This window comes from Megalobrama amblycephala, linkage group LG17 (assembly GCF_018812025.1).
Source record: "Megalobrama amblycephala isolate DHTTF-2021 linkage group LG17, ASM1881202v1, whole genome shotgun sequence".
NCBI classification, from domain to species: Eukaryota; Metazoa; Chordata; class Actinopteri; order Cypriniformes; family Xenocyprididae; genus Megalobrama; species Megalobrama amblycephala.
The window spans coordinates 29683367-29710442 of record NC_063060.1 but is presented as its reverse complement, the minus strand read 5'-3'; the positions used below and the strand labels follow the sequence as shown (position 1 = coordinate 29710442).

General features: G+C 36.5%; 4 protein-coding genes across 4 annotated transcripts; 2 read left to right on the top strand and 2 right to left on the bottom strand.

Moving 5' to 3' along the window:
* The first annotated feature begins 370 nt into the window (after positions 1 to 370).
* bokb (BCL2 family apoptosis regulator BOK b) lies at positions 371 to 5548 on the top strand. The gene is made up of 4 exons (XM_048164617.1): positions 371 to 1169; positions 1536 to 1664; positions 4412 to 4575; positions 5199 to 5548. The coding sequence occupies exons 1-4, from the start codon at positions 932 to 934 to the stop codon at positions 5316 to 5318; spliced, it is 651 nt and encodes a 216-aa protein (XP_048020574.1). The 5' UTR covers positions 371 to 931; the 3' UTR covers positions 5319 to 5548.
* Positions 5549 to 7777: 2229 nt separating this feature from the next.
* On the bottom strand, positions 7778 to 9287 carry thap4 (THAP domain containing 4). Its single transcript, XM_048164643.1, has 5 exons — positions 9127 to 9287; positions 8761 to 8914; positions 8541 to 8650; positions 8332 to 8435; positions 7778 to 8172 (listed from the first exon to the last, which is right to left on the bottom strand). The coding sequence occupies exons 1-5, from the start codon at positions 9149 to 9151 to the stop codon at positions 8056 to 8058; spliced, it is 510 nt and encodes a 169-aa protein (XP_048020600.1). The 5' UTR covers positions 9152 to 9287; the 3' UTR covers positions 7778 to 8055.
* An 874-nt stretch (positions 9288 to 10161) lies between these two features.
* Positions 10162 to 20764, top strand: zgc:161973 (uncharacterized protein LOC556635 homolog). The gene is made up of 10 exons (XM_048163508.1): positions 10162 to 10321; positions 10415 to 10522; positions 10597 to 10701; positions 10762 to 10995; positions 14577 to 14774; positions 14856 to 14982; positions 19168 to 19250; positions 19348 to 19481; positions 19880 to 20001; positions 20293 to 20764. Exons 1-10 carry the CDS (start codon positions 10203 to 10205, stop codon positions 20557 to 20559), a joined length of 1497 nt encoding a protein of 498 aa, XP_048019465.1. The 5' UTR covers positions 10162 to 10202; the 3' UTR covers positions 20560 to 20764.
* A 187-nt stretch (positions 20765 to 20951) lies between these two features.
* On the bottom strand, positions 20952 to 25097 carry agxtb (alanine--glyoxylate and serine--pyruvate aminotransferase b). Its single transcript, XM_048163509.1, has 11 exons — positions 24798 to 25097; positions 23848 to 24040; positions 23692 to 23756; positions 23457 to 23557; positions 22986 to 23056; positions 22809 to 22893; positions 22604 to 22702; positions 22443 to 22512; positions 21637 to 21732; positions 21420 to 21548; positions 20952 to 21340 (listed from the first exon to the last, which is right to left on the bottom strand). The coding sequence occupies exons 1-11, from the start codon at positions 25050 to 25052 to the stop codon at positions 21233 to 21235; spliced, it is 1272 nt and encodes a 423-aa protein (XP_048019466.1). The 5' UTR covers positions 25053 to 25097; the 3' UTR covers positions 20952 to 21232.
* Positions 25098 to 27076: the final 1979 nt, after the last annotated feature.

The window sequence follows — 27076 nt, the reverse complement described above, 5'->3', positions numbered from 1 at the left end:
TGGGATTACCACTGTGACCATCATGTGAAATATGATGCAATGCCAGATAAAACATATCCACATTCCCACACTGAGGTCTATTCACGAGTCAAACACAGGACTTTAAACTGTTGTGTTGGTTTGTAATGAGAGGATTAGCTCGCTAAACATAGACAGATAATAACTTACGCGGTCACCAGGAGAGCAAAGCATGAATGAACTTCCTACTGATTCTTGGGTAAGAATCATTATATGAAATAAGCATTTTATGTGAAGCCTTCACGTCTGGGTCTGTTTGATAAAAGCCTCGTCTTTTAATATAAGAGTGATTTTTACGAAATTAATATTAATGTTGCATTTTATACGACGTATTGTATTAATTTGATAAATAACCTTGGATTTGAAGGAGTTGAAATGATTTGATATGACTAGTTTCACGGACTAAAAGTATTGTGAGCCGTGCCAGGATGCCAGAGACTGTTTATATTTGGACTAAGCCGTTCACTTGGTTGATTAGTGGTTACCTAAGCGTTCCAGGTAGCGAGAAAAATCGCTTCCAAGTGTCAGATCCAGGGCACAAGCGAACAGCGACCTCAAACAGACCGGTGGGGAAATATGACAGAAAGCCCATTTCAGCATTGTATGTTCTTATGCGAAACATGGAAGAAGAGACATTGAAGATGAGAAATGAGCAAATCTGGCAGCGGAAGTTGGTCGATCGATCAGTGTAAATCAATTTGCTAGCGAGGGAATTAAGTTTGGGCTGTTCAGTTGTAGTTGTTTTCCCTGATTGGCGTTACGGCGAACCTGTTTCACATTTAATTTGTCTAAACGTTCGTCGTGGAAATGCGCTTCGTGTTGTTAGTGGAGTCTGTGGGGTGTTTATGTAGGCTACCTGTCCAGTGAACTCAACCAGTGAAGCTGCTGTAGTTTTAGCTCGTGCCAAACAAACATGCGGGACATGACCGTGTTTGAACGATCCCCCGTGACCGTGTTCGCCGCGGAGATGATGGAGGTGTTTGACCGGACTCCCACGGAAAAAGAGCTCGTCTCTCAGTCCAAGGAACTTTGTAGAGACTTCATTCACTCCAGAATCCTAAGGGAAGGACTCAGCTGGTCAAAAGTTGAGCCAGATCTGCCCGAGCCACACGGAGCTCTTGCAGATGTATCTGTGGTGCTTCTTAAACTGGGTAAGAGAACCAGGAGTGAGTGTGAATTGATGCTTGTAATAGGTGTGATGATATTTTAGCATTTATCATCTGACATAACATCAATATGTAAAAATCAAAAGTTTTCTTTCTTTCTTTCTTTCTTTCTTTCTTTCTTTCTTTCTTTCTTTCTTTCTTTCTTTCTATTTGTCTTTAATGTCATAATGTTACACTGTGATTTATAACAAGTGTCTATCAAGGATGTAACCACATATTGTGTATTCGGGTTGATTCAAACATAGAAAAACCTATTTTGTTTGACCATTCCTATTATTGGGAGGTCTGGGGGGACATATCCCTCTTATTGTCTATTGAGTGTATATTTAAGCTATTTTACTGGTTTTACAGGTGATGAACTGGAGTGTATGCGCCCATATGTGTATCGTAATATTGCGAAGCAGCTGAACATCAGTGTAGCAGTGGAGGCTGTGGTGTCAGATGCCTTCCTCTCTGTAGCAACAGAGATCCTAGCCATGGGTAAGTGAGCTTGAAAACAGTATAACAGGTGTTTCATAGGCAGTGTTTGTGGGCATGACCTGGCCCTGCATTAAAGTTTTTTTTAAAATAAATATTTAGTGCTTTTAAATTCTGCATGAAATTATGTCCAACCGGAATTGTGCCGAGAAACACATCATCAGAAAACACGTCGTTTCAAGTGGAAGGGTTATTTTGATTAAAGTTTACAAGGGCACGTAAATTAAAAATATAAATTTTATATTAAAAATATAAAACGTATAAAAAATAAATGATGTGTGCATGAGTAAATCATTTATTCCATAAAATTTATTCCATTTTCTTTTATTATTATATTTTGTTGTTATTATTAATATTATTATTCTGTACATAATTGGCAATAGAGGCTGTTTTGGGACAAAAAAAAAAAAAAAATGCAGCACTGCACATGAGGGTATCTTTACTATAAATGGAGGGAATTTGGAGATTGTGGGATTCGTTCCAAATGTGAATAAAGTGATGTTAGCCTGCACAGAGTTTGAGCTTTTAAAACAGTTCAGGACATAAACATAATAAATGTAATGTTTTTATTAAATTACATTAAAATTGTCTATACTGGAAGAGCTATTGACTTGAACCTATTATTAGATTTCAGTAGTGTGTTTGAAAGGGGCACTCTGATCACCATCTCTAGTGGTTTAATTTAAGTTCTTCAGTGGTCTTTTTTCGGAACATGGAAAAAACCCTAAAAAGGTCATACCCACATTCTTCTCTTTGTACATATTTGGTCACATATTTTATCTTGGTTCTGCTTCTTCTTGATGTACATGGTGGTTGTGATGGAGTCCAAAACCATGTCAACATCGTTCTACTCTGCCCGACAATCTTCTCTTTCCATCTCCTGTAGTAAGGTGTAGATCTGTGATGATTTTATCTTACGTGAATCCTAAAGATGAAGGAACGTAAACAGTTGGCATAGTCCCTGACTCTTGGCTCATCATTAGTGAAGCACAGCAGTTAATGCTGAGAATTAATGGTGTTAGCCTTCCTGTTACATCATCAGCACAGCAGAGCTGCACCATTATGTAGTTGAATAGGTTTACTTATCTTAACTGTTAGATGCTGTCTTAGATCTAGCCGTTTTATTCTTAGAATATTTTTTTATGGCGGAAAGTCTTTGTTGTAGACAGAGGTTGTCATTTCTAAAATAACTACAAAATGCTGTACTGTAGTTTAAATGACCTTTGAAGACATTGTTGATTGAAAGAGCATGAAGAAATGTTTTGTGAGGAAAAATGGTTTGCTGGATCAGTTTGAATGACTCTTTCTGCAGGTTATATTATATTGCCAGTAGGTGGAAACAAGTGACTGTCTTTAGGAGTGAATCATTCACCCAACAGATTCATTCAAAAAGAGTGATTCTTTCTTGAACAAAACAAGTGACTTGTTGACAGAAGGAAAAAAAAAAGGTAGATGTATGTGATTTCACCAAGTAGAACATCCTTGTTGATACTGGAACAACATTCGAATCAACCAATCAGATTTGAGGGATAGGTTTATAGTTAAAGGTGCCCTCGAATGAAAAATGGAATTTAAACACTTGCAGTCTGTATAATGCATAAACACAACTTCATTCTTTATAAATCTCTCCAACAGTGTAGCATTAGCCGTTAGCCACGGAGCACAGCCTCAAATTCATTCAGAATCAAATGTAAACAATATAACAGTATACAATACTCACATAATCCGACGCATACATGCCGCATGCATGACGAACACTTTGTAAAGATCCATTTGAGGGTTATATTAGCTGTGTAAACTTTGTTTATGCACTGTTCTAGGCAAGCCTGAGCTCCGTGGGCGTGGAGCACGAGAATTAAAGGGCCAGTAGCCCTGAATCGGCTCATTTATAATGATGCCTCAAAATAGGCAGTTAAAAAAATGAATTAAAAAAAAATCTATGGGGTATTTTGAGCTGAAACAGACACATTCAGGGGACACCTTAGACTTATATTACATCATTTTAAAAAAAAGTTCTAGGGCATCTTTAATGTCAAGTTTAGTCTTACAACAAGGGTTAGGGGCTTCTACACCATTCTTATTCACATATCATTTCCCTCTGATTTTAGGGATAAGTTATGGGTAGGGTTAGGTTTAGGGGTAGGGGTAGGGATAGGACTATGCTTTTGGACAGGAATGTTGTTCCAGGGTCAACAAAAGATGATCACATGTCTTACTTGGCAAAATCATGGCAACCCTAAATGGTAAGGGGATAGTATACAGTCAAATATATATTTGTAAATCACACACATACACTACTTTTCAAATGTTTGGGGATAGTAAGATTATTTTTTGTTGATAGAAATTAATACTTTTATTCAGCAAAGTTGCATTGACAGTAAAGCCAATTTTATTTCAATAGGCAAAATACTATTTCAAATGAATGCTGTTCTTTTGAAGTAAAATTCAGCATATCAGAATGATTTCTGAAGGATCATGTGACACCGAAGAGTGGCGTAATGGCTGCTGAAAATTCAGCTTTGCTATCACAGGAATAAATCTTTTGCGATACATTTACATTTGCATAAGATATGGGCAAATCTAGGACTTGCAGCCCTAACTGAATTCTCATTATAACCTGTTTTTAATATTATTTGAGAATTTCTTTTTTTAAAAGCTAGTATGATTAATGCGAAAGCAAGAGAGAGTTTGAGGTGCTCAAAATGGATAGCTCAGTAGCTTCTGCTCACAGAATTGCTTTTACTTTCAAGGGATCACATGGGGCAAAGTGGTGGCCATCTACGCTGTAGCTGCTGGGCTGGCTGTGGACTGTGTGCGACAGGGCCATCCAGTCATGGTGCACACCATTGTGGACAGTCTGGGAGAATTTGCGTGTAGGAGCCTGGTCCCATGGCTCAAAAAGAGAGGAGGATGGGTAAGTGTTCATTCTCTGTACTGCTTTCTGTATGAACCAAGATTGGTCCTGACCTCTAGAGGCCAAATGAGGAAATGAAGTATTGTTACCCACCTGTAGTCATTCTGTTAACACATCTATTTTCTTTGTGCTACTGTAATTTCATACTATACATTTAAGCGCATACTACACACTACCGTTCAAAAGTTTGGGGTCAGTAAGTTGTTTTGTTTTTTTTAAATACTTTTAAAAATTAATTATTCAGCAAGAATGTGTTAAATGGATCAAGAGTGTTTAACAAGACATTATGCTTGATTGAAGATTTGTTTCAAATAAATGCTGTTCTATTCATCAAAGATTCCTGAAAAAGATCTATCGTGGTTTCCATAAAAGTATTAACTGTTTTCAACATTGATAATAATATGAAAAGTTACTTGAGCATCAAATCAGTATATAAGAATGCTTTCTGAAGGATCATGTGACGCTGAAGGCTGGAGTAATGATGCTGAAAATTCAGCTTTACCATCACAGGAATGAATTGCATTTTAAGATTGCATTTTTTTTTTTTTGGAGCATAAGAGACTTAAACTTTTGAATGGTATTGTATTTGATAACATGTCATTTCTTTTCATCTTTCTTTCCAGGGGGACATTTCAAAATGTGTGGTGAACATGGACTCTAGAGCTCATGCCCATTGGTTATCAACAGCTGTATTATCATGGAGGGAATTCATAAAGACCATGTACATCTACTTGACGAAGTAGCCTTGTGCAGGAAGTCATCCTGTTGACTGAGAACTGAAACTTTCCCTCCCAGAACTATTTGAATGGTCCATTGTACTGTTTGTGGAGCCCTGGAGAGCAAACGGACCCTCACAAAGGTTACAGCACGTCACCCAGGTTCAACTGCACCTTAAAGGGTTAGTTCACCCAAAAATGAAAATTATGTCATTAATTACTCACCCTCATGTCGTTCCAAACCCGTAAGACCTTCATTCATCTTCAAAACACAGTTTAAGATATTTTAGATTTAGTCCGAGAGCTTTCTGTCCCTCCATTAAATATGTATGTACGGTAGACTGTCCATGTCCAGAAAGGTAATAAAAACATCATCAAAGTAGTCCATGTGACATCAGTGGGTTAGTTAGAATTTGTTGAAGCATTGAAAATACATTTTGGTCCAAAAAAAACAAAAACTACGACTTTATTCAGCATCGTCTTCTCTTCCGGGTCTGTTGTCAATCCGTGTTCACGTCTCCCTCAGACTGCAAACGAAGCTCGGGCACACCAGATAACACGTCAGCAGCGTCACAGTGGAGTCGTGAACATGGATTGACAACAGACCCGGAAGAGAAGACAATGCTGAATAAAGTCGTAGTTTTTGTTATTTTTGGACCAAAATGTATTTTCGATGCTTCAAAATGTCGCAGATGTCCTAATCGCCAAAAACAACCATGGCGACATAAAAGTGCATTACCAACGCCGACAGATGAAAGGATTCAATGGAATCAATTCAATGGGATCAATTCAATGTAAAGGATTCCGGAAGAGAAGACAATGCTGAATAAAGTCGTAGTTTTTGTTATTTTTGGACCAAAATGTATTTTCGATGCTTCAACAAATTCTAACTAACCCACTGATGTCACATGGACTACTTTGATGATGTTTTTATTACCTTTCTGGACATGGACAGTCTACCGTACATACATTTTCAACGGAGGGACAGAAAGCTCTCGGACTAAATCTAAAATATCTTAAACTGTGTTCTGAAAATGAACGGAGGTCTTACAGGTTTGGAACGACATGAGGGTGAGTCATTAATGACATAATTTTCATTTTTGGGTGAACTAACCCTTTAACCATCTTTTACGTTTTATTATTTCTTTAAAATATACTAAACATAGTGTGAAACAAATACTATGAGCTGACATTTTGTGGAGGGGATGGTACTATGAGGGAATAATGCTATATTCATTGCTGGAGCTACATAATGTCTGTCTTCCTCAGTTTAATATGACCCAGAAATAAGGTCTGCAGCTAAAGGAGCTCTTTTCGCGCTGATGATGCATTGCATGGATTCATTCTACTGAGATTTTATACTGAATAACTGTGGCATGAGTGGGACATTTTAATGTTTGACAATGTTCAGATTTTTATTTTTTACAAAATTGCTTATGATGTTTGGAGTGTCACTTTGCACTTTCAATTTGTACAGTTTATGTGGTGTGTGTAACACAGTTTTCACCAGCTGTATACATCTTTAAATAAAGATTTTAATGTGGGTCTTGAGAGAGAAATTCAACGTTTTTACACAGTCACAGAAAACCTGAAAATATAAGGGAAACTTATATTTTTGTATCAAGGAAAATGCTCAACTAAAAGTCACAAAATATATGGGGTGAATATATACCATTCAAAAGTTTGGGGTTGGTAAGAATTTTGTTTGTTTTTGAAAGAAACCTATTTTTCTCACCAAGGCTGCATTTGATCAAAAATACAGTAAAAACAGTAATATTATTATTAAAATATAAAATCTTTTCTATTTTATTACATTGTAAAAAGTAATTTATTTCTGTGATGTCAAAGCTGAATTTTCAGCATCATTACTCTAGTCTTCAGTGTCACATGATCCTTCAGAAATCATTCTAATATGATGATTTGCTGCCAGAGAAACATTTCTTCTTATTATTATCAATGTTTAAAACAGTTGTGGATCTTAAAATGTTTGTGGACACTGTAATACACTTTTTTTTTAGTATTCTTTGATGAAAATAAAGTTTAACAGAACAGCAGTTATGTGAATAGACATTTTGTAACATTATAAACGTCTTTACTGTCACTTTTGATTTATTTAATGCAGCCCTGCTGAATATTAATATTAATGTCTTTCAAAAAAATGTCATTGACCCCAAAACCTTTGAACTGTATAATAGAGAGGACTTTTATTTTATTCAAATATTCTCCATTTTTTTCATGATTACTGGAAATACCATGACAATTAATTTATCAACAGGTAGGGAGTCTATTAACGTATCCCCCTGAATTACCATTAAACACATGAAGGAAGTTGTTTAGTGTTAAGTTTTACTGGAGAGAAAATGTACGTGATGTAACATATTTTGAATAATATTTAATTTGTAAACTTAATCTTATGGAAATAGATGTGTGAAAATGAACAGCATTTTCTTCAGAGACCGACTTTGCCATGAAGAACTATTAAACAATTTAAATTTACAAAGAGATTTTCATACTTTTATTGTAGTGTCTTTACATTATATAAATAACCCCTTTATTTATTGTAACAATATTTGCAAAGCCTTTTTGTTGTTGGGAAGACAGGTCAGATCACATATATTACTTTAGATAACATTCTTAGTCACAAATATATTGCCATCAACATCACCTGCAGGTTGCTATATATAAACTATCATTATTTTAGGTCAGATGAGTACATTACTTCAAGTGCTTTTCAGAAACACATCTTCTTCCATGTGACAGCTAGTTAATCAGTCCTGCGGTAAGTGATGTGCAAATGCTGCGTCAGAGGCTGTCCTTCCAGTGCCATAGAGACGGTCTGTTCCAGCCTTCCATCCGGCTTCAACTGGATGTGCCTGGAGATCTGATCAAACATCAAAATTCTTAGTGGAACATTTGTTTTAATAAATACACTAGTTCAGCACAATTCATGCCACATTTTCTGTATGAAAATATTGCTACATTAGAATTTGTTTCATCAATCTGACAATGTACAAGTCAATCAGAGTCTGTTTTATGAGACCTGTTGAACGTGAGGCTGCTTGGCAAAAGAAGTTCTAGCCAGGGCAGTAGTGTGTAGAGTCAGCTGCTGTCCAGTGAGTTCCCCCTCCTCAATCTCCACAAGACCTGAAAGAGATATAAACAGTTAAAAAAAAGAAAAAAAGAAATGAAGTAATATAGATTAACCTATCTATATTAGTCTGACAGGTACATTTTTTACAAATCAAACACCTGAGTTCTGGGCAATGATGAAGGCCACCCTGTTGGTGCCTGGCTGAAGCCTGATGAATCCACACTCCCTGTGAAGTGGCTTTTTGCTCTCAGCATGGGATGCATTAAACCTGAAAAATGAAATTATATAAGCGTTCACAACTTTCTGAGTGTGTGTCAGAAGCAGGCTATAAAACAAAGCAAAAAAACTGCAATGCCTCTGAGTTATTTTGTTACTTACATAAAATTGACCACGGGCTGTCCAACATGTGAGAAATGTAGAGTCTCTGTGTAACGAAAAGGAGCGATGGAGGGGAAGGAGCCCTCTCCTGGCTCATCGGACTGCCAGGTTCCCAGGAGCCAGTCCAGCGGCAGCACTGCGGGGTTCAGCTCCGCTGCGGAAACACGAAAATCCGTGATATAAAATATGTTCACGGACACGGTCACATTCTGCTGCACCTGCAGTTTATTTAATACCCGTTTCGTTTTAATTATAATTCATGATTTGACGTTTGACCTACAGACGACAGCTCGAAAATAATAAGCCATTAGAAATAAGAAAAATCAGGTGTCAATGAATTTAAATAGCATCGTTATGGTGTCCTACCAGAGTGATTGAATGGGCATGACATTCCGCTTGAATATTTTCAAACAACTTTAAATTAGAACTGTATAATTGACAATAAATATATTGCTCACTGCGGCTGCTGAACTACTATCTGTTTGCCATCACAATGCGTATATCTACTTCCTGATTAGGCACTAAGAACTCTGGGAGATGTAGTTCTTTGGCGTTCTGACGATACTCACTTGACTCGGAACGAAGACTGGAGAACACTTTTCCTCCACTACGCATTTTATATAACACAATAAAAATTAATGTATATTTAGATATTATATAAAGGTAGTAAAATTCAATACAGGCTCGTCTGCAAATAGCTGAAATGCTAAAAAATAATGACTTAATGAATGAAAAGACTAATAAAACCCACACAAATAGAGTTGTCAAGGCTAAACAGGTGTCCTGACATTTCATCTTACCTGTCAATTGTCCTACCCGGGCTTACTGCGCGTGCGCACATCAATATTACATAATTTTTGATTTGCATTGTTGGGTAGGTTTAGAGTTGGGTAGGTATTAATAAAGCACAGTCTGATAGGTAGCATTTTTCACTGTCAATTTACTGTAGCCTTTATCAGATTGTGCCTAATTTGCTATGGTTTAACGGCATTATTGAAGAAACTTGCGATACATTATGTCAACTAAAAAATATACATAACGAGATTAAAATGTATTTAAAATGTATTTTTAATTTTAAAATAATTTTAATTTACTATTACGTTTAAAAAAATCTGTTTGTGTGTTGTTTACAGTAGAAAGTAGTGTTTTGTTTATAGTAGAAAAATATCAAACTGTGACAATTCAATATAACACATACGCGATTTGTTGATTTTATTAAAATGTATTTTAATTTGACCTTATATATATGAGTATAAGTTATAAAAGTATAAATATATTTTATATTTTAATTTAATATCTTCATTGTATGGTCTGCGGTATCTCTTCAACACAATATATTGCCCTCTAGTGTTATAGTTAATTAAGTAAGTTATCTTGTGAGTGAGTTCATTGGTCAGTGGGTTATCAGTAATGAGAGTGAATTCAAACGCGTCGATTTCATCATGGCTACTGGGCTTGGTGAGTTTCTGCGTAATTTAAGACAAGGCCTCGTGAAAGCTGATGAAACTACTCGTGGAGAGGCACAGAAAGGGGAAACTGCGCGTGCTGAAGGTGCAAGAAGGTAGGCCGTTTAGTTATTTCCAAACCTGTTTTGGGCTACTCATTCGCTAATTGCATAGACTGAATGCTTAGGCCTATTTTCCATTTGGCATAGGCGGAGAGATCATGACACTTCCTCGACGTCTTTGCATCATGAACAGTGTAAAACTTTGTCTGTGTTTGAACAGTGCGGTGGGAACAGACGTGGAAATTACTTGGAGAGGCAAGTGAATCAATATTTTACACATTTTAAGTGTAAGATGTATTTTATTGCGTACCATTGTCTTGTCTGTCCAGGTTGCCTTCTGAGATCATCCTGAAGATTTGCTCTTTTCTGGATGCCTCGTCCCTGTTCAATATCAGCTTTGTCAACAAGCGGTTTCATGATCTGGCTAACAGCAAGTGAGTTCATGATATAAAGAATTTGAATAAGGAATAGTATATTTTAACAGAGATATCCAGTGCTCTGTGGTCTGTGTTGTATGCTTCTGAGTTTGAGAAGAAGAAGTGGAGACCCCAAGTAAGAATTATGACCGAAGCTGTGAGCAGCACAAGTGTGGAAGAGAAACCTGCGGGATACTGGAAGAAGCTGCTACTCAAGGAGATGGCTGGCTACAAGGACACCCTGTGGAAAACCGAGCTAAGACACATGAACCCGCACACAGGCATGCCAGCTCTGACAGAGCAAGTTCTCAGGTGGGACGTCGTTTTTCTTTGAACAGGACAGAAAAAAAAATCTTTTGGGTCCACAAATGCACATTTAATTTCCTGCATAACCTGTATTTTATATTTCCTAGAACTAAAGCAGACACCAAAAGTAACTGGGCACTTTAGCCACACATCAAATGTATGAATGCCTCAAAATATCAACCCACTCAAAAAGGGGGGAAAAAATAGCACAAACGCATTTCAAAAAAATTGTGAAACAACAAATTGTTATTCAAAATGTAGTAGAGATTGATTAAAAGGTTAGTTCACCTAAAAATGAAAATTGTCATTAATTACTCCCCCTCGTGTCATTCCACAAACATAAGACCTTTGTTCATCTTCGGAACACAAATGAAGATATTTTTAATGAAATCTGAGAGTTTTCTGTCCTTCCATAGAGATACAACGTAACTACTACTTTCAAGGTCCAGAAAGGTAGGACCAGACACCATTAAAGTACTCCATGTGACTCCAGTGGTTTAACCTCAATAGCTGCTTTTCAAGGTTTTCGGTGGGCCGAAAAACCCGTGCCTTTGGCACAGAGGACGCACCGAAGAGGCACGATCAAGCCCCGGAAGTGACAGTGGAAACGCGACCGGCCCTGGCACGCACTAGCACGCCCGCCTTTGGCCCGGCAGTGGAAACGCGTCTAGTTTTATGAAGTGACATGAATGCTTTGTTTGCGCAAAAAAAACTAATTTACACACTGAAAAATGCCAGTTTGTGCGGACAATTTTTGGCCAGGCTGTCGTACAAAGAAATTATGAATGCATGCAAAAACAAGAGAAAACCAATAAAATATTACGGTAATAACTGATTTTATTATGTAGCCAATGTATGATTTTTCCTGTTAACTTTTTTCTATGATTTATTTATTTATTTTTTTTTTTGCCAAATAATTTTGTCAGATAAATACACTGTATTGCCAAAAGTTTTGGGACGCCTGCCTTTACTTGCACATGAACTTTAATGACATCCCATACTTGCTTGCTTACTTTACTTTACTTTATTTATTTATAAAGAGACCATGTACAATTTTTAACATAAATGTTTCCATTCCATGCATTGTACCGGATTTAGCTAAAAGCTAATTTTCACCCACAGTCCCCTGGCATTCTTAATTCGTAAACTTTTCTGGGAAGTTTTTCCACAAGGTTTAGGAGTGTTTATGGGAATTTTTGACCATTCTTCTAGAAGTGCATTTGTGAGGTCAGGCACTGATGTTGGACGAGAAGGCCTGGCTCACAGTCTCCGCTCTAATTCATCCCAAAGGTGTTCTTTCGGGTTGATGTCAGGACTCTGTGCAGGGCAGTCAAGTTCCTCCACACCAAACTCGCTCATCCATGTCTTTATGGATCTTGCTTTGTGCACTGGTGCGCAGTCATGTTGGAACAGGAAGGGGCCATCCCCAAACTGTTCCCACAAATTTGGGAGAATGAAATTATCCAAAATGTCTTGGTATGCTGAAGCATTAAGAGTTCCTTTCACTGGAACTAAGGGGCCAAGCTCAACCAGACAGCGAAGTGTGATTCATCACTCCAGAGAACATGTCTCTTCTGCTCTAGAGTCCAGTGGCGGCGTGCTTTACACCACTGCATCCAACGCTTTGCATTGCACTTGGTGATGTAAGGCTTGGATGCAGCTGCTCGGCCAAGGAAACCCATTCCATTAAGCTCTCTACGCACTGTTCTTGAGCTAATTTGAAGGCCACATGAAGTTTGGAGGTCTGTAGCTATTGACTCTGCAGAAATTTGGCGACTTCTGCGCACTGTGCGCCTCAGCATGCGCTGACCCCGCACTGTGATTTTACGAGGCCTACCACTTCGTGGCTGAGTTGCTGTTGTTCCCAGTTGCTTCCACTTTTTTATGATACCACTAACAGTTGACCGTGGAATAATTCGTAGTGAGGAAATTTCACAAATGGACTTATTGCAACCTATCACGGTACCACACTTGAATTCACTGAGCTCCTGAGAGTGACCCATTCTTTCACAAATGTTTGTAGAAGCAGTCTGAATGCCTAGGCGCTTGATTTTATACACCTGTGGCCAAGGAAGTGATTAGAACATCTAAATTCAATGATTTGGAGGGGTGTCCCAATACTTTTGGCAATATAGTGTACCTTAACCAAGTTTATTTTTTTGTTTTTTCTTCACATATGAAATATTTAAAAATATATATAAAATATTGTCCTTCTACTTTGATCGTTTAATTGAACTTGTAGGGTATCCCCTCCGGACATCATTTTTAGCAACTACTGTACACATGCCATTGTATTTCTAAGATTTTACAGATTTACTTCCTTTGTTTTGGGATGCCTCATATATATAACATGGCAAGGCATGTGTTTTGAGATATGTCTTACTATGCTATATTGCTCTTGTTATAATATGAGAGACAAATAAAAAGTAAATGCATTTTTAAACTTAAATCAAATAAATCAATTGAAATAGAAAAGGGTGAATACAAGTTTAAAAAAAAATATTGGTCAAAATGATTATTAGTCAAGTCTAAAGCATCTGTAGGATGTAAGTGGAACATGTCCATAGTTCAAATGAGGAACTACATCTTTTGTTAAAGGTGCCATCGAACGTTTTTTTACAAGATGTAATATAAGTCTAAGGTGTCCCCTGAATGTGTCTGTGACGTTTCAGCGCAAAATACCCCATAGATTTTTTTAAATTAATTATTTAACTGCCTATTTTGTGGCATCATTAAATATGAGCCGATTTATGCTGTGCGGCCCCTTTAAATCTCGTGCTCTCCACCCACGGAGCTCACGCTTGCCTTAAACAGTGCATAAACAAAGTTTACACAGCTAATATAACCCTCAAATGGATCTCTACAAAGTGTTCGGCATGCATGCATTGGATTATGTGAGTATTGTATTTATTTGGATGTTTACATTTGATTCTGATTGAATTTGAGGCTGTGATCCGTGGCTAACGGCTAATGCTACACTGTTGGAGAGGTTTATAAAGAATTAAGTTGTTTATGAATTATACAGACTGCAAGTATTTAAAAATGAAAATAGCGACGGCTCTTGTCTCCGTGAATACAGTAATAACCGATGGGAACTTTAACCACATTTAACAGTACATTAGCAACATGCTAACGAAACATTTAGAAAGACAATTTACAAATATCACTAAAAATATCTTGATATCATGGATCATGTCAGTAATTATTGCTCCATCTGCCATTTTTTGCTATTGTTCTTGCTTGCTTACCTGCACAACGTCTGATGATTCGGCTGTGCTGCTCCAGACCTTACTGGCTGCCCTTGTCTAATGCCTTTCATAATGTTGGGAACATGGGCTGGCATATGCAAATATTGGGGGCGTACATATTAATGAGCCCGACTGTTACGTAACAGTCGGTGTTATGTTGAGATTCGCCTGTTCTTCGGAGGTCTTTTAAACAAATGAGATTTATATAAGAAGGAGGAAATAATGGAGTTTGAGACTCACTGTATGTCATTTCCATGTACTGAACTCTTGTTATTTAACTATGCCAAGATAAATTCAATTTTTAATTCGAGGGCACCTTTAACTTTTTTTTTTTTACAGGAGGTTACACATTCAGTGGGAGATCACGCTCACAAAAAAGAATGGACGTGAAAGTGTCCATAAGCAGTCGCACATTTTCTTTGAAGATTCCTCGGTTACGGTGCTCTGGAGCCGTGGTGTCTGGCCGTACATGAGCAGTCTTGAGGGCCTGCAGCTTCATGGAATAATGTGTCCAGCCCTATCAGGTCCAGGAGACAAGTAAGAAACAGCTGAAACATCTGAAGCAATCATAAGCTAATACTTTTACAGATTTATCTGACTAATGCCTTTAATGTGTAGGCCAAGGTGGCGCTCTCTGATTCACAAGACAAGTTTAACTAGAAGTATACCCTGGTCATACCTTGGTGCTGACAAGCTTGTGAAATTGCTGAATTTGAATAAGGGCATCATTGTCGGAGTCTGGCGGGTATGTTGATCTATTTAGCCAAGTTTAAATAATTTCAATATATTAGGGATGCACAATTCAGTATAGTGTTTCTGTATCGTATTGGTTAATTTTTTATTTTATTTTTTTTACTGGTTGGTATCAGATTGGTTGATATTGGATATTTAGTTGTGCATTTCCCGTTTTACATTTAGATGCACGATTAATACACAATTAATCGTTAAAAGATCTTGATTCAGACACCCACATGATCTTATTCCTAAATGACAATGATTTGCCTGTGTCTATTAAACCTTTAACAAGTATGATCACAGCAAACATTCAGATCTGTTTTGGCACTGCCGCTGAGCCGGAGTGAGCAGTTGTCACGTATAGGTATGAAACAGCTTCACAAACAACTTTTCAACCACACAGTATCGTAATTTGCCTGTTACAATAATTCAAATTATTATAAAAGTTTATAGTTCAGATATAAACACTGATGTCTGCTGTAGCGATCAAAATAGAGCAAATCAGGATTTGATAGTGACTTGATGCTTCATATAAAGATTATATCACTTAAGAAAGATTAAAGCCGCGTTACCACCGCAGGAACCTTCCCTAGGGACTTTGGGGTGGTACTCTGTGTGATTTGACCGCAGGAACCAGGGTATAAGTGAAGTTCCGGGAAAAAATTTAGCCCTCAGAAAGTATCTGCTCGCAAGGTAGTACTTTTTCAAAGCTTCGAACTTTCAGGGGTGGGACTTGGGCGTTGAACATGCCAATTTGTTGAGTACATGCAGCATTTTTTTTTCAACCACCATTTTTAAAAGTGCGGTGCAGCGGTGCGTGCAGTAACGGCAGTTTCACACTGCCAGCATCAGCGTCGTGTGAGCAGACCAATGGATGCATTCACTCCTGGAGCAGCGCGTGAGCCTCAAGCCGGAGCGTTGCATGAGCAGCAGTGAAGCGGGGGTTTCGGCGCTGTGTCTTTTTCCTGTGCTGCTGACGCTCAATTAAAGTGAAAGCACACTTTTAATGGACAAAATAAATATAATTTTACACAAAAAGTGTTCAAAATGCACAGAATAAGCATGTCTAGTGTGTTTTAACAAGAATTTGAGTATGTCAGAAAAGAAAATTTAAGAATCAAAAATATTTACCCATTTAAACTTGTTTTTAATTAGTCAGTTTGGGTTAAAGTATGGTGTATTATAAAAAAAACTAAAGTAAACTAGTCAGAAAATATGATATATAAACATTCTTTTAGTTATTACTCAGACAGATATATAGGCTGCAGAACATCCAAATCAAACCCGAGTTTGCTGGCTTTTTTGGTCGAGTTTGCCGTCTTGTGAACTTGTATGCGGCAGATGATGTAAAACACAAAGCTTGCCTCATTTGTGTGCAGCAATGGATAACACGAGGCTTTTATTTGTTTATTTATTTATTTTTTGTTTATATGCAAATATTGTACACCTTACCATGTTAAAAACTTTCAAGAATATCAAGTTTATAAATGACCAACTTATAAAAACAAATTTATAGCTGTCGTTAAGAAATCCTGCTGTGACGCTGTACAAACGCTTACAGCATGAATACTCGCGCGTCTCTGTAGCTGCAGTGACGATGTAGTTGCGCTCCCACACTGCTAATGCACCGCTTAAGCTTGCAGTGTGAAACCGGCGTAAGAGTTGTTTGCTATTCGAGGTTCAGGCTTCATTAAGCTTATATGTGGAGGACGAAATCTAGCGGGCATGGAATTTCTTTTCATTGCTATGCTGATGAAACTCAACTCTACATCAGGACAAACTCAACCCCCTCTTCATCCAATTTGACCACCTGCCTGGATGACATAAAGGCATGGATGAAGCAACTTCTTGCAGCTAAACAGCTCCAAGACTGAAGCCAACCTAGTCGGCACTCCAAACCAGGTCTGGATATCTGTCATTACCAGCATTACCTTCTTTGGCCAGGATATTCCACTTTCAACATCAGTTACCAATCTGGGTGTTAAAATGGACTCTCATCTGACATTTGAGGCCCACATCAAACAAATCACTCAATTGGCTCCATGTCTCATTCAGGATTGAATACAAGGTTTCCCTCTTCACCCACCAGGTTATCCATGGTGATTGCCCCCCAACCCCCCCCAACCTCAAGGAACTCCTCACTCCACAAACCTCTACACATACCCTTTGTTCTTTGTTCAGCATCTCCTGAAACCCCCAGGACCAAGATCCGTACTATGGGAGATCGGGCTTTCTGCTCAGCCCTACGTTTTACCCACTTTTTAAGCAGAGCTTTTTGTTGATTTGTAACTTTTTTCATTATTCTTTTGTTTTTTTAATTTGTAGCACTTTGGAATTTTGTTTAAATATAAAGTGCATTACAAATTAAATGTATTTATTATTATTATTACTATTATTATTATTTCTCCCAACTCTTGAATGTGATGCCCATCAAAGGGGTTTGAAGGAGAGGGTCAAAAACAGGATGGAAGCGCCATGCCCCAATGTGCTTTGGGCAACCTGAGTTCGAGTCCCGGCTCATGGTCCTTTCCCGATCCCGTCCCACTCTCTCTCTCCCACTTCACTTCCTGTCTACTGTTCTATCATCAAAAAAAAAAAAAAAAGGCAAAAAAAAAAAGAGGCAAAAATAAAAAAAGACAAAAATAAAAAAAAAATCTAAAAACAGGATAGAAAATAGCTTATTACTTCTAAATTAGGATGTTTTTTAATGTAAAAATCTTACTAACCTTATAGGTGAATATCAGAGAAAAAAATGTCTTTGAGTGAGTCATTGAATCATTCATTCAAACTGATTGAAACTGAAAAAATAATCAGTTCAAATTAAATATTGTTTATTTTAAATGGACAAACATTTTGTCTGAACCTCTAGTAAATTACATGTTGTTTTGTGTAGTTGTCTATTTAGAATCGTGGGAGAATCAAGATCTCTATTTTAAACAAAAAATCATGATTCTCAATTTCCAGAATCATACAGCTCTGATAATTTAATAACACTGTTAAATATAATCTGTTGCAAATCTAAAAATGAATGTCCTTTTTTTTTTTCAAATTGTACCTTTTAATGTTGTGATGCTTATATTTACTTGCAACATTTAAAATGACTGATTTTAATTTTAATTAATTTAGACAAAATAGTATAGAATTTTTAATATCAGCCCTTTAATCGTTATCAGCCATAACATGAAAATAATGATCTATTTAGGCTTATTGGTGCATACCTAATATAAATTTATTTATTTAATTTATTTATTTATAATTAAATGTATTTTTTTAAATAAAATAAACGGTAGCACTTTACTTGAAGGGGTGTGCATAAGACTGACATGACACCTTCATAATCATGACATGACACACGTGTCATGAATATGAAGGAGGTTTTATGCATGTTTATGACAACTGTCATTAAATGTCATTCGCTCAGTTATGTCATTTTTAATGCAAAGATGACATTGTTTGAGATGTCTTTGTTACGACAACTTGACATAAACCAATACATCATAACCTGTCAGTGTCTTTTGTCATGACAACTTGATATTACCAAGACAACATAACCTGTCATAAACATAACATAGCAGACCCTAAAATAAAGCGTTACCATTATTTTATAACAGTGTCATCTTTTTTTAAGAAATTTGAAATTGTCTATTATCTGACCTTCTGTTGGAGGAAAAAAAAAAAAAAAAAAAAAACATGAAATGAAAAATATTCATGATGCTGTTATAAAATTATTTGTCAGAGTATTGTCACTTAATAACATTTTAATGACAAGTTCAATTTGTACCACTGTAGTTGAGGTCAAGATACATATTCATGACACTATTATAATGGCCTCATGACAGCCAATGTTAAAACCAACCACATCAAGTGGTCATGACAAAGACACTGACAGGTTATGATGTTTTGGTTTATGTCAAGTTGTCATAACTTGGACATCTCAAACAATGTCATCTTTGCATTAAAAATGACGTAACTGAGCGAATGACATTTAATGACAGTTGTCATAAACATGCATAAACCCTCCTTCATATTCATGACACGTGTCATGCCATGATTATGAAGGTGTCATGTCAGTCTTATGCACACCCCTTCAAGTAAAGTGTTACCAAATAAACTTTATTGCAAACATTATTCAACATCATGTCTATATGGATGTTTTATGTTTTTTTTCTTTTATGTTCATCTGTGGTGTTTGCAGGGCAATTGGAAAATTGCCTTTATCATGGCCAACCTACACTTCCACAAACTGATTGAAAGAAGTCTCCTTGGGTCAAGATTTTGGTACTGAACTCTTAATAGGCATTACGGTTATTTAGTATGCTGCTAAAGTTAACGCATAGTCCCTTAACATGTCAAGTATCTTCGTTCACATCAATAGTCCCTACATACCCACGGGTGGCACCGCTGCAGACCCTGACTGTGGACGCCATGGATACACTCTGCACATTGTGCTTCACAATCCAGTTCGGCGAATCATGTGTCAGCATTTCTCCCCACTCTACACCAGCAGAGGTAAATATATAATTGTGTGCTAAATCAACCTTCACTAAACTCATTTTCAACATATTATGATCAACATTATGATATTTAAAATGAAATATGTTTATAATTTTAATGTTTTATTACAATTAATCATCATGATTTACCACTAAAACATATAAAATGTATCATTAAATATTTTCAATATTTTTATATTTTCAATATTTTATATGCCCATGCCATTTTTTACTATCTAAATAGTCGCATATTGAATTTAATTTTGTTTAATTTAATCTCAAAGCGTATAACTCCATTTTATTTTATGAAAACTTCATTAAACAAATTTATTTTCAACCAATTATGATTAACATTTTGATATTTAAATAAAATATGAATAATGTGTGTTTGCACATTGTTCTTGTGCTTTACAGTGCCGTTTCAAGAGGACTATGTGCAGTTAATCGCCATTAATTTCGCTGATGTGCCTGAGCACAAGCCTGTGGCAAAGATCAGCCTCCCATGGCAAGCAGAAGGAGTGCAGGGAGATGTTGAGGTATCTGATACTATCTATGATTCATTCCGGATTCTTACACTCATTGGCTACTTTATTTAGACTTCATTTCTCCCTGGTACTGACTGGTTAGTCATTGCTGGCATGCTATTCTTAGGATATTGTTTATAAATGGATGGGTAGGTATCACGCTGTGTGAATGGGGAACATAGACAAAGCGAAATGCTGAAGTGTGCACTGTTTATTATGTATTTTGCATATCTTAAATATTCCCTTTAAATCGAGAAATTGGGATGTGAAAAGTAACAGTGTTTACTTGCTCCACCCCTCAAGCGTTGCTGTATGATGACTCTGACAGTTCTGGATGAGGCTCAGCGTCCCTTCTGGTGTGTGAGTTCTCCTGTCAAGATGTCCAATAAATTTAGAGCGGTAGACTTGGAATACGAAGGTGAGCAGTTCATCATCGTGTACGAGGATGTGGAGGGAAAGGTCAAAATGACCTTTGTGTGGATGGAGATGCTTCAGCAGTACTTTTTGGTGCAGTTAAGTACTGCATTCCCAGCAGCCAAAGTGAAAAGGCACTTTGGGGGAGAATCTTGAAAATGTTGCATTATCTGGTTGGTTTACGTTTAGAAAAGTCAGAATGATTCTGGCAGTGCTTTGAGTTGTAAATATCCAAAGATGATTTTGGATTTTTTTTTTTTTTTTAATTGAAATTTATTATTTCTTGTTCATGAAAATGTTGCGCTTTTTGTCATTTTAATAATGTAAATGTCTGAATTTTTTGTTGTTGTTGAGTTTCAGGGACTGTCGTTTAGTCTGGAAATGCCAGAGCGCTACTTTTATTTTTATCACCAGTTTAAATTTGGTAAAAGTTGTTAATTTTTGGCATTATGTTTCTTGGAGAGTAAATTCAGTTAAGACAGTCAATAACACAATTGTGTGAACATCCTGTTTACGGTGTAACTAAACTCACATTGTAAACTCAAATGTTGAATTTATATGAATGATTTATTTCTCAGTAATGTTTTTATAAAGGTTGTTCAAGTGCTGGAGTGATGCTTGTCGAAACGTTAAAAAGGACATTTGAGAGAAACTGTTCAGAACAGCTGCTTTTGATTGATGTGGAGGCACAATTTCTAATCAACTAAAATTCTTCATTATACCAGCCGTTATGAAAACACCATACATAATAGCTCTTCCTTTACATTAATGTGTAATATCCACACTACAAGCATCACCATAAGAAATTGCAAAAGTAAACCGGTAGCCTTTAGGCTTTGGTCTTTCGACACTGCTTCAAACCGTCTTCCAGAGCTGCAAGAGCCATCGCAGCATTGGCCTTGTTGCAGTTGTATCCCATGAGTCCAATCCGCAATAACTAGAAATCAGTTCAGAGGATAATTGTTAGGTGAATGCGTTGTCATGCACTGATGTTATGTTGACTAACTTTTACTCACCATGCCAACAGAGGGCCCTAGACCTCCTGTGAACTCTATTTGGTGATGTTTCATGATGTAAGCCAGCAATTCCTTCCAGTTATATCCCTCAGGGATGGCAATGGTGGTGACTGAGGGTAATCTCAGATCCTTTGGATATGGGAATATAGATTAACTGTTTTTCTCTTTTAGGATATATTATTTTCAGAATTAGTAAATGAATTCAACACAAAGTTACCCTGTCCTTGATGAACAGCTTCAAGTCCAGGTCTTCCAAGCCTTTCCAGAAATACTCTGCAACTTCTTTATGATGCCTCCACGATTTCTCAAGACCCTTGAGCAGGGATTTTAGAATTATTAACCTCATGGTATCGCATACTACTCATTAAAAACCAAATGTATTGACTGCCTACTGCCTATGCAGACATATTTTGTAACACAAATACACTACCGTTCAAAGTTTTGGCCTCAGTAAGATATTGTTTAAGAAAATAATCCTTTTATTCAGCAAGGACATATTAAATTGATCAAAAATGATAGTAAAGACATTTATATTACAAAGATTTCTGTTTCTGTTCATCAAATAATCCTGATAAGGACTGATAATAAGAAATGTTTCATTGAGCAGCAAATCAGCATATTAGAATGATTTCTGAAGGATCATGTGACACTGAAGAATGGAGTAATGATGCTGAAAATTCAGCTTTGCCATCACAGGAATAAATTACTTTTTAAAATATATTCAAATTGAAATTATTTTTAAATTGTAATAATATATCACAATATTAGTTTTACTGTATTTTTGATCAAATAAATGTAGCCTTGGGGAGCATTAGGGAAAAAAGGTTAAGGAAATCTTACCAACCCCAAACTTTTGAATGGCAGTGCATTTAATTCATAAGTCTAAGCACCCAGCCTGTTATAGTTTAAAGAAAAATACATAGTTGAGAAAACAAGCATTCGGGACTAAGGGGTTAACCAACGTCTACGAGTACCAGGTGTTAAATGTTTACTTTGAGGGGGGAAAAAATATCCAGGCCCTACCGTTTCAGCAAGGATAGCCAGACTTTCCCTCAGGGCAAAAAACCCAGACACGGGTCCCGTGTGATGATATCTGAAACATAGTTTAGTTAGTTTTACGCAATCCTTAACTCAGTCCTCTACTGAGCCTCGCAAAAGCAACGGTTTGTGTTTGCTATGCTTACATTCTGTCTGGCTTGCCATCATTGCCCCAGTAATTGGATAAATGGGTCATATCAAGGAGGTAGGATACTGGCTTTGTTTTCCTGTTGAACATCTTGTGGCTATATCACATTTGAGGGGATATAAATAACATTAGTGGATTCCACTAACTGTTAGATTCTATGTGTGCGAAAACATACTCGTATTTATTCATAAGTCTCTCCTCACCATGCTCTTTCGCTAAATGAAACTGGTGCTGTGCCGGGTGGAGCATTCAATGCTTTCTGGGATCCAGTATACAGAATATCAATATCTACAAAGAAAAGGATTCATTACGTAGAACACAAATGGTTGAATTACACAGAGATTTAGAATATGCACATGATCTAATGATCCTCCACTCACTTTGTTGGTCCATTAAAAGTGGTGCAGCTCCCAATGACGCCACTGAATCCACTAAGAGCAAACAGTTGTATCTGTATAGACAAAACCATGTAAGAGCACATCAGTGGACAATACAGACATTTATCTTTAAAAATTCTAAGAACACTTTTTTTATTTTTACCAAAACTACTTATTCGTGTTTTGAATTAACCTTATATTTTGCCATTGCATTCTTTTAACATATTCCTCAGACCTCATTTAAACCCAGTAGCCAGATATTATGTTTTGTTTTACACTGTTTAGACAGTGGATTATTTGTGAATCTCTATAGTGTGCACACCAATCAATATCTTGCATGTGAAAAAAAAAGAAAAATCATTGCGTTTATTCATGTTTTTGTACTTTGGGTCAAACAGAATCATGAAAGAGTCTACAAAAAAAAAGGTCAATAGAAGTCACACATTAAGCTAAATGATTGTAAAATGTTCTTACTTGTGACACATTTCCCCAATGCCGTCCACTGGGTGCACCAGACCAGCTGATGACTCTCCATGTGCGAGAAAAAAGAGAACTGGCTTATGTTTAGCCAGAGCCTATAGAATGACAAATGTTGGTTATAGAGCAGAGATTCGCTTTGCTAGTCATAGAACTTACAGTGGCCATAATAGAAACAATATGCAATGGAAACTTGTCTCAACATCATTTATAAACGAAGCAAATGTTATACCTGTTCAATTTCTGCATTAGTAAAATATCCTCCAGGTGTTTTTACCAAGGTGTGAACCTTTGCACCTGGGTAAAGAAAGATGTTTAAAGTGTGCTCTCATTAACAGATAAAGAATTTTTACAAAACAACGGGCTGACGTTATTATTTGATTCATACCCATTCGCTCAGCGATTTCTGCCACTCGTTCTCCCCAGATTCCATTGACGGCAACGAGAACACTTTCTCCAGGCTCCACAATGTTGAACACGGCACATTCCATCGCCGTGTGGCCAGAGCCACTCATGGCCAGAGTCATGTTGTTACTGGTCTGAAAAGCATACTGGATTCCTTTCTTGATATCATTCATAATCTACAACAAAATATGCGCATTGACTGTTAGATTCTTCAAAACATCTGAGTTTAATAGTTTTCACAAAGTCAGCTCAAATCTATGAATCAATTATTTAAAAATACATTACAATGACTTGAATATTTTGATATTTCTTTAAATAAAATTCAAACATAAGTAAATAATGTGTGGGTGATGAAGCAGTCTAAAGATTCTGTCCAAAAGTGTATTTTACAGACTGACATTATTTTTTATTTTTTTTAAATGTTGGCGTAAGTAGTTTGGCATGTTTCTTTTTATTTTTTTCTATTTTTCTTTAAATATTATAAAGTGTTTATAGTATTTAAAATATTTTATTTATAAAATATTAAATATTTCAACTAAACATCACATATTTTGAGTTTTTAATATGAATATTTGATGTTTTTTACCTAAAAATATTTGAAATTGTTTTTTGAAAAAAATGCTTAAATTGTTACCACCTGAAATATGCATTTTTATGGTCATTAAATATTTTAATCACCAATGTACTTATACTAATTACAGTAACTGGGTAATAACTACTAACCCTAACCTTAACCCATGAAGTTAGCCTATAATAATAACCAGTACTTTGTTAGGTAAGTATTGTAAAATAAAGTGCAACCAAAAGTCCTATTACATTTCTAAGAACTTTGTACGCGTTTTAAACTAGATTTCTTTTTAAAATAATGGACCTTATTTGCTATAGACCCATATCAAATTTGTAAAATGCGTTGGTGCAAAATTTTTTTTTTACCTCAAACATTTCTGAGTGCATATGACCTATTATAGGTCTCCCTCCTGCCGCTAAAATCCGAGGCGGCACATTAGATGGCCCTGGTCCGAACAGGTATCGGAATGGAGCCACGAGTGGCCGGAGCATGCACGCCGGTGGAGGGATTGTCACAGAGGACATCCCGCGGTGGACGCTGTGTTTGGTGGACCTCGTGCATTCCAACGGCCCCTGCTTCGCCAAGCGCGCGCATCTGGACAGGACAGTCCTCGGCATCATGTTTCTTCTCGCTGCAGTTCGTTAGAAGGACAAAGCTTAGCGTTTGTCCAACATTTTAAACAAACGGGTCTTTGACCCCTGGAACACAGAGCAACATGCGTCATGCTTTTGGCACAAAATGCCCCCACCCTTCATCTTCCAAACAAGGTATAACGGTCCAGAGGTAGATATGAGTGATGTTCTGAACATCATAACAAAGCTACAAAGGGTGGTAGAATCCTAATGATCGAGAAGCTGTCCTGTATTATGTAAGGCTGTATGTTTATTTCGTCCTTTAATTCAATATTTTACCCCTTGGTTTCCTGAGACCTCACAAAAATACGTAAACAGAGCACAGGTGTTTATCTGAACTTTTTCACAGAGTTAAACGGCGCTGTACTGAGAGAAGAAAATGTTGCGGTCGATTAGTCAGTGGGTTGATATGGATTTAAAGGGATAGTTCACCCAAAAAATGAAAATAATGTCATTTATTACTCACCCTCATGTCGTTCTACATCCGTATGACTTTTGTTCATCTTCGTAACACAAATTATGATATTGTTGATGAAATCCGATGGCTCAGTGAGGCCTCCATAGACAGCAATGTTACTGCACCTCTCAAGATTCATAAAGGTACTAAAAACCTATTTGAAACAGTTCATGTGAGTTCAGTGGTTCTATCTTAACATTATAAAACAATAAGAATACCAAAAGAACAAAATAAAGACTTCAACAATATCTATATGGGCCGATTTTAAAACACTGCTTCAGAGCTTTACGAATCGAATCAGTGAATCGGAGCACTAAAATCACGTGATTTCAGCAGTTTAGCTGTTTGATAGGAGATCCAGGTCACTGATTCGAAACAAAAGATTCATAAAGCTTCATGAAGCAGTGTTTTGAAATCGGCCCATATAGATATTGTTGAAAAGTCGTTACTTTGGTTTTTTTGGCGCACAAAAAGTATTCTTGACGCTTTATAATATTAACATAGAACCACTGAACTCAGATGAACTGTTTCAAATATGTTTTTAGTACCTTTATGGATCTTGAGAGTTTTATTGGCTTTGCTCTCAATGGAGGCCTCACCGAGCCATCGGATTTCATCAACAATATCTTAATTTGTGTTCTGAAGATGAACGAAGGTCTTACGGGTGTAGAACGACATGAGGGTGAGTAATTAATAACATTATTTTCATTTTTGGGTGAACTAACACTTTAAAAGCAGAACTGTATATTTTGAATGAATATCTAGTCTATATTTATTCCTATTTTTAGAGTGAGTTTGATGCTGGTTTAGTTAGCTGGAAACTATAGTAATGTCTGCCCTCTTCAGGTAAAGAGAAATACGTAGAAGTATGTAAGGCCTATATTTGAATAAATGTTTTATCAAACAGATAAAGAGTTAAACGTGAGTTTTTGTTTACATCCTAAAATACAAGGTGCTCTATTGATTGATTCATTGTCCACTTGTTTACCAGCTCAGAGGAGGAGTGTACACTTCTCAGTACAGTCGATTGGTTGAGGTAAACAAACGCATGAACACACCGATACTTCCAACTCACATTTCATTTGTCCCTCATATGGTCAGTGCAGCACATGCTATTAGATCTACAGAGCATGTTAATGTAGACATGGCTGGTGCACATATTAATTGTAATTCTGATATTTCAGTTTACAAAAGCAATTTTGCTATTTTGATTTTGCTATTATGGTTTTATTTCAGTGTTTAAAAGAAGCTATTAAAAAGTGTCAAAATTGTTTTAACAAATGTCTGTGAAATTTCATGTCTGTGAATATTAAGACTTAACATATATGTAATGCATATCTGTCTAAAAGTTTTTTTCACATTATTTGCATTTGAATCATTCATTTCTAATGCATCCAGTAGCTATAATGCTAATTTTATTATTTTAATTATGTATACAATTAATATATTTAATATTCAGCTATATTTAATTTGACAATATTTATATAACTATGTATGAGCATAGAATAGATTGTGCTGTTCCCATACTAAAATGCTTACTCTGTATAAAACGACC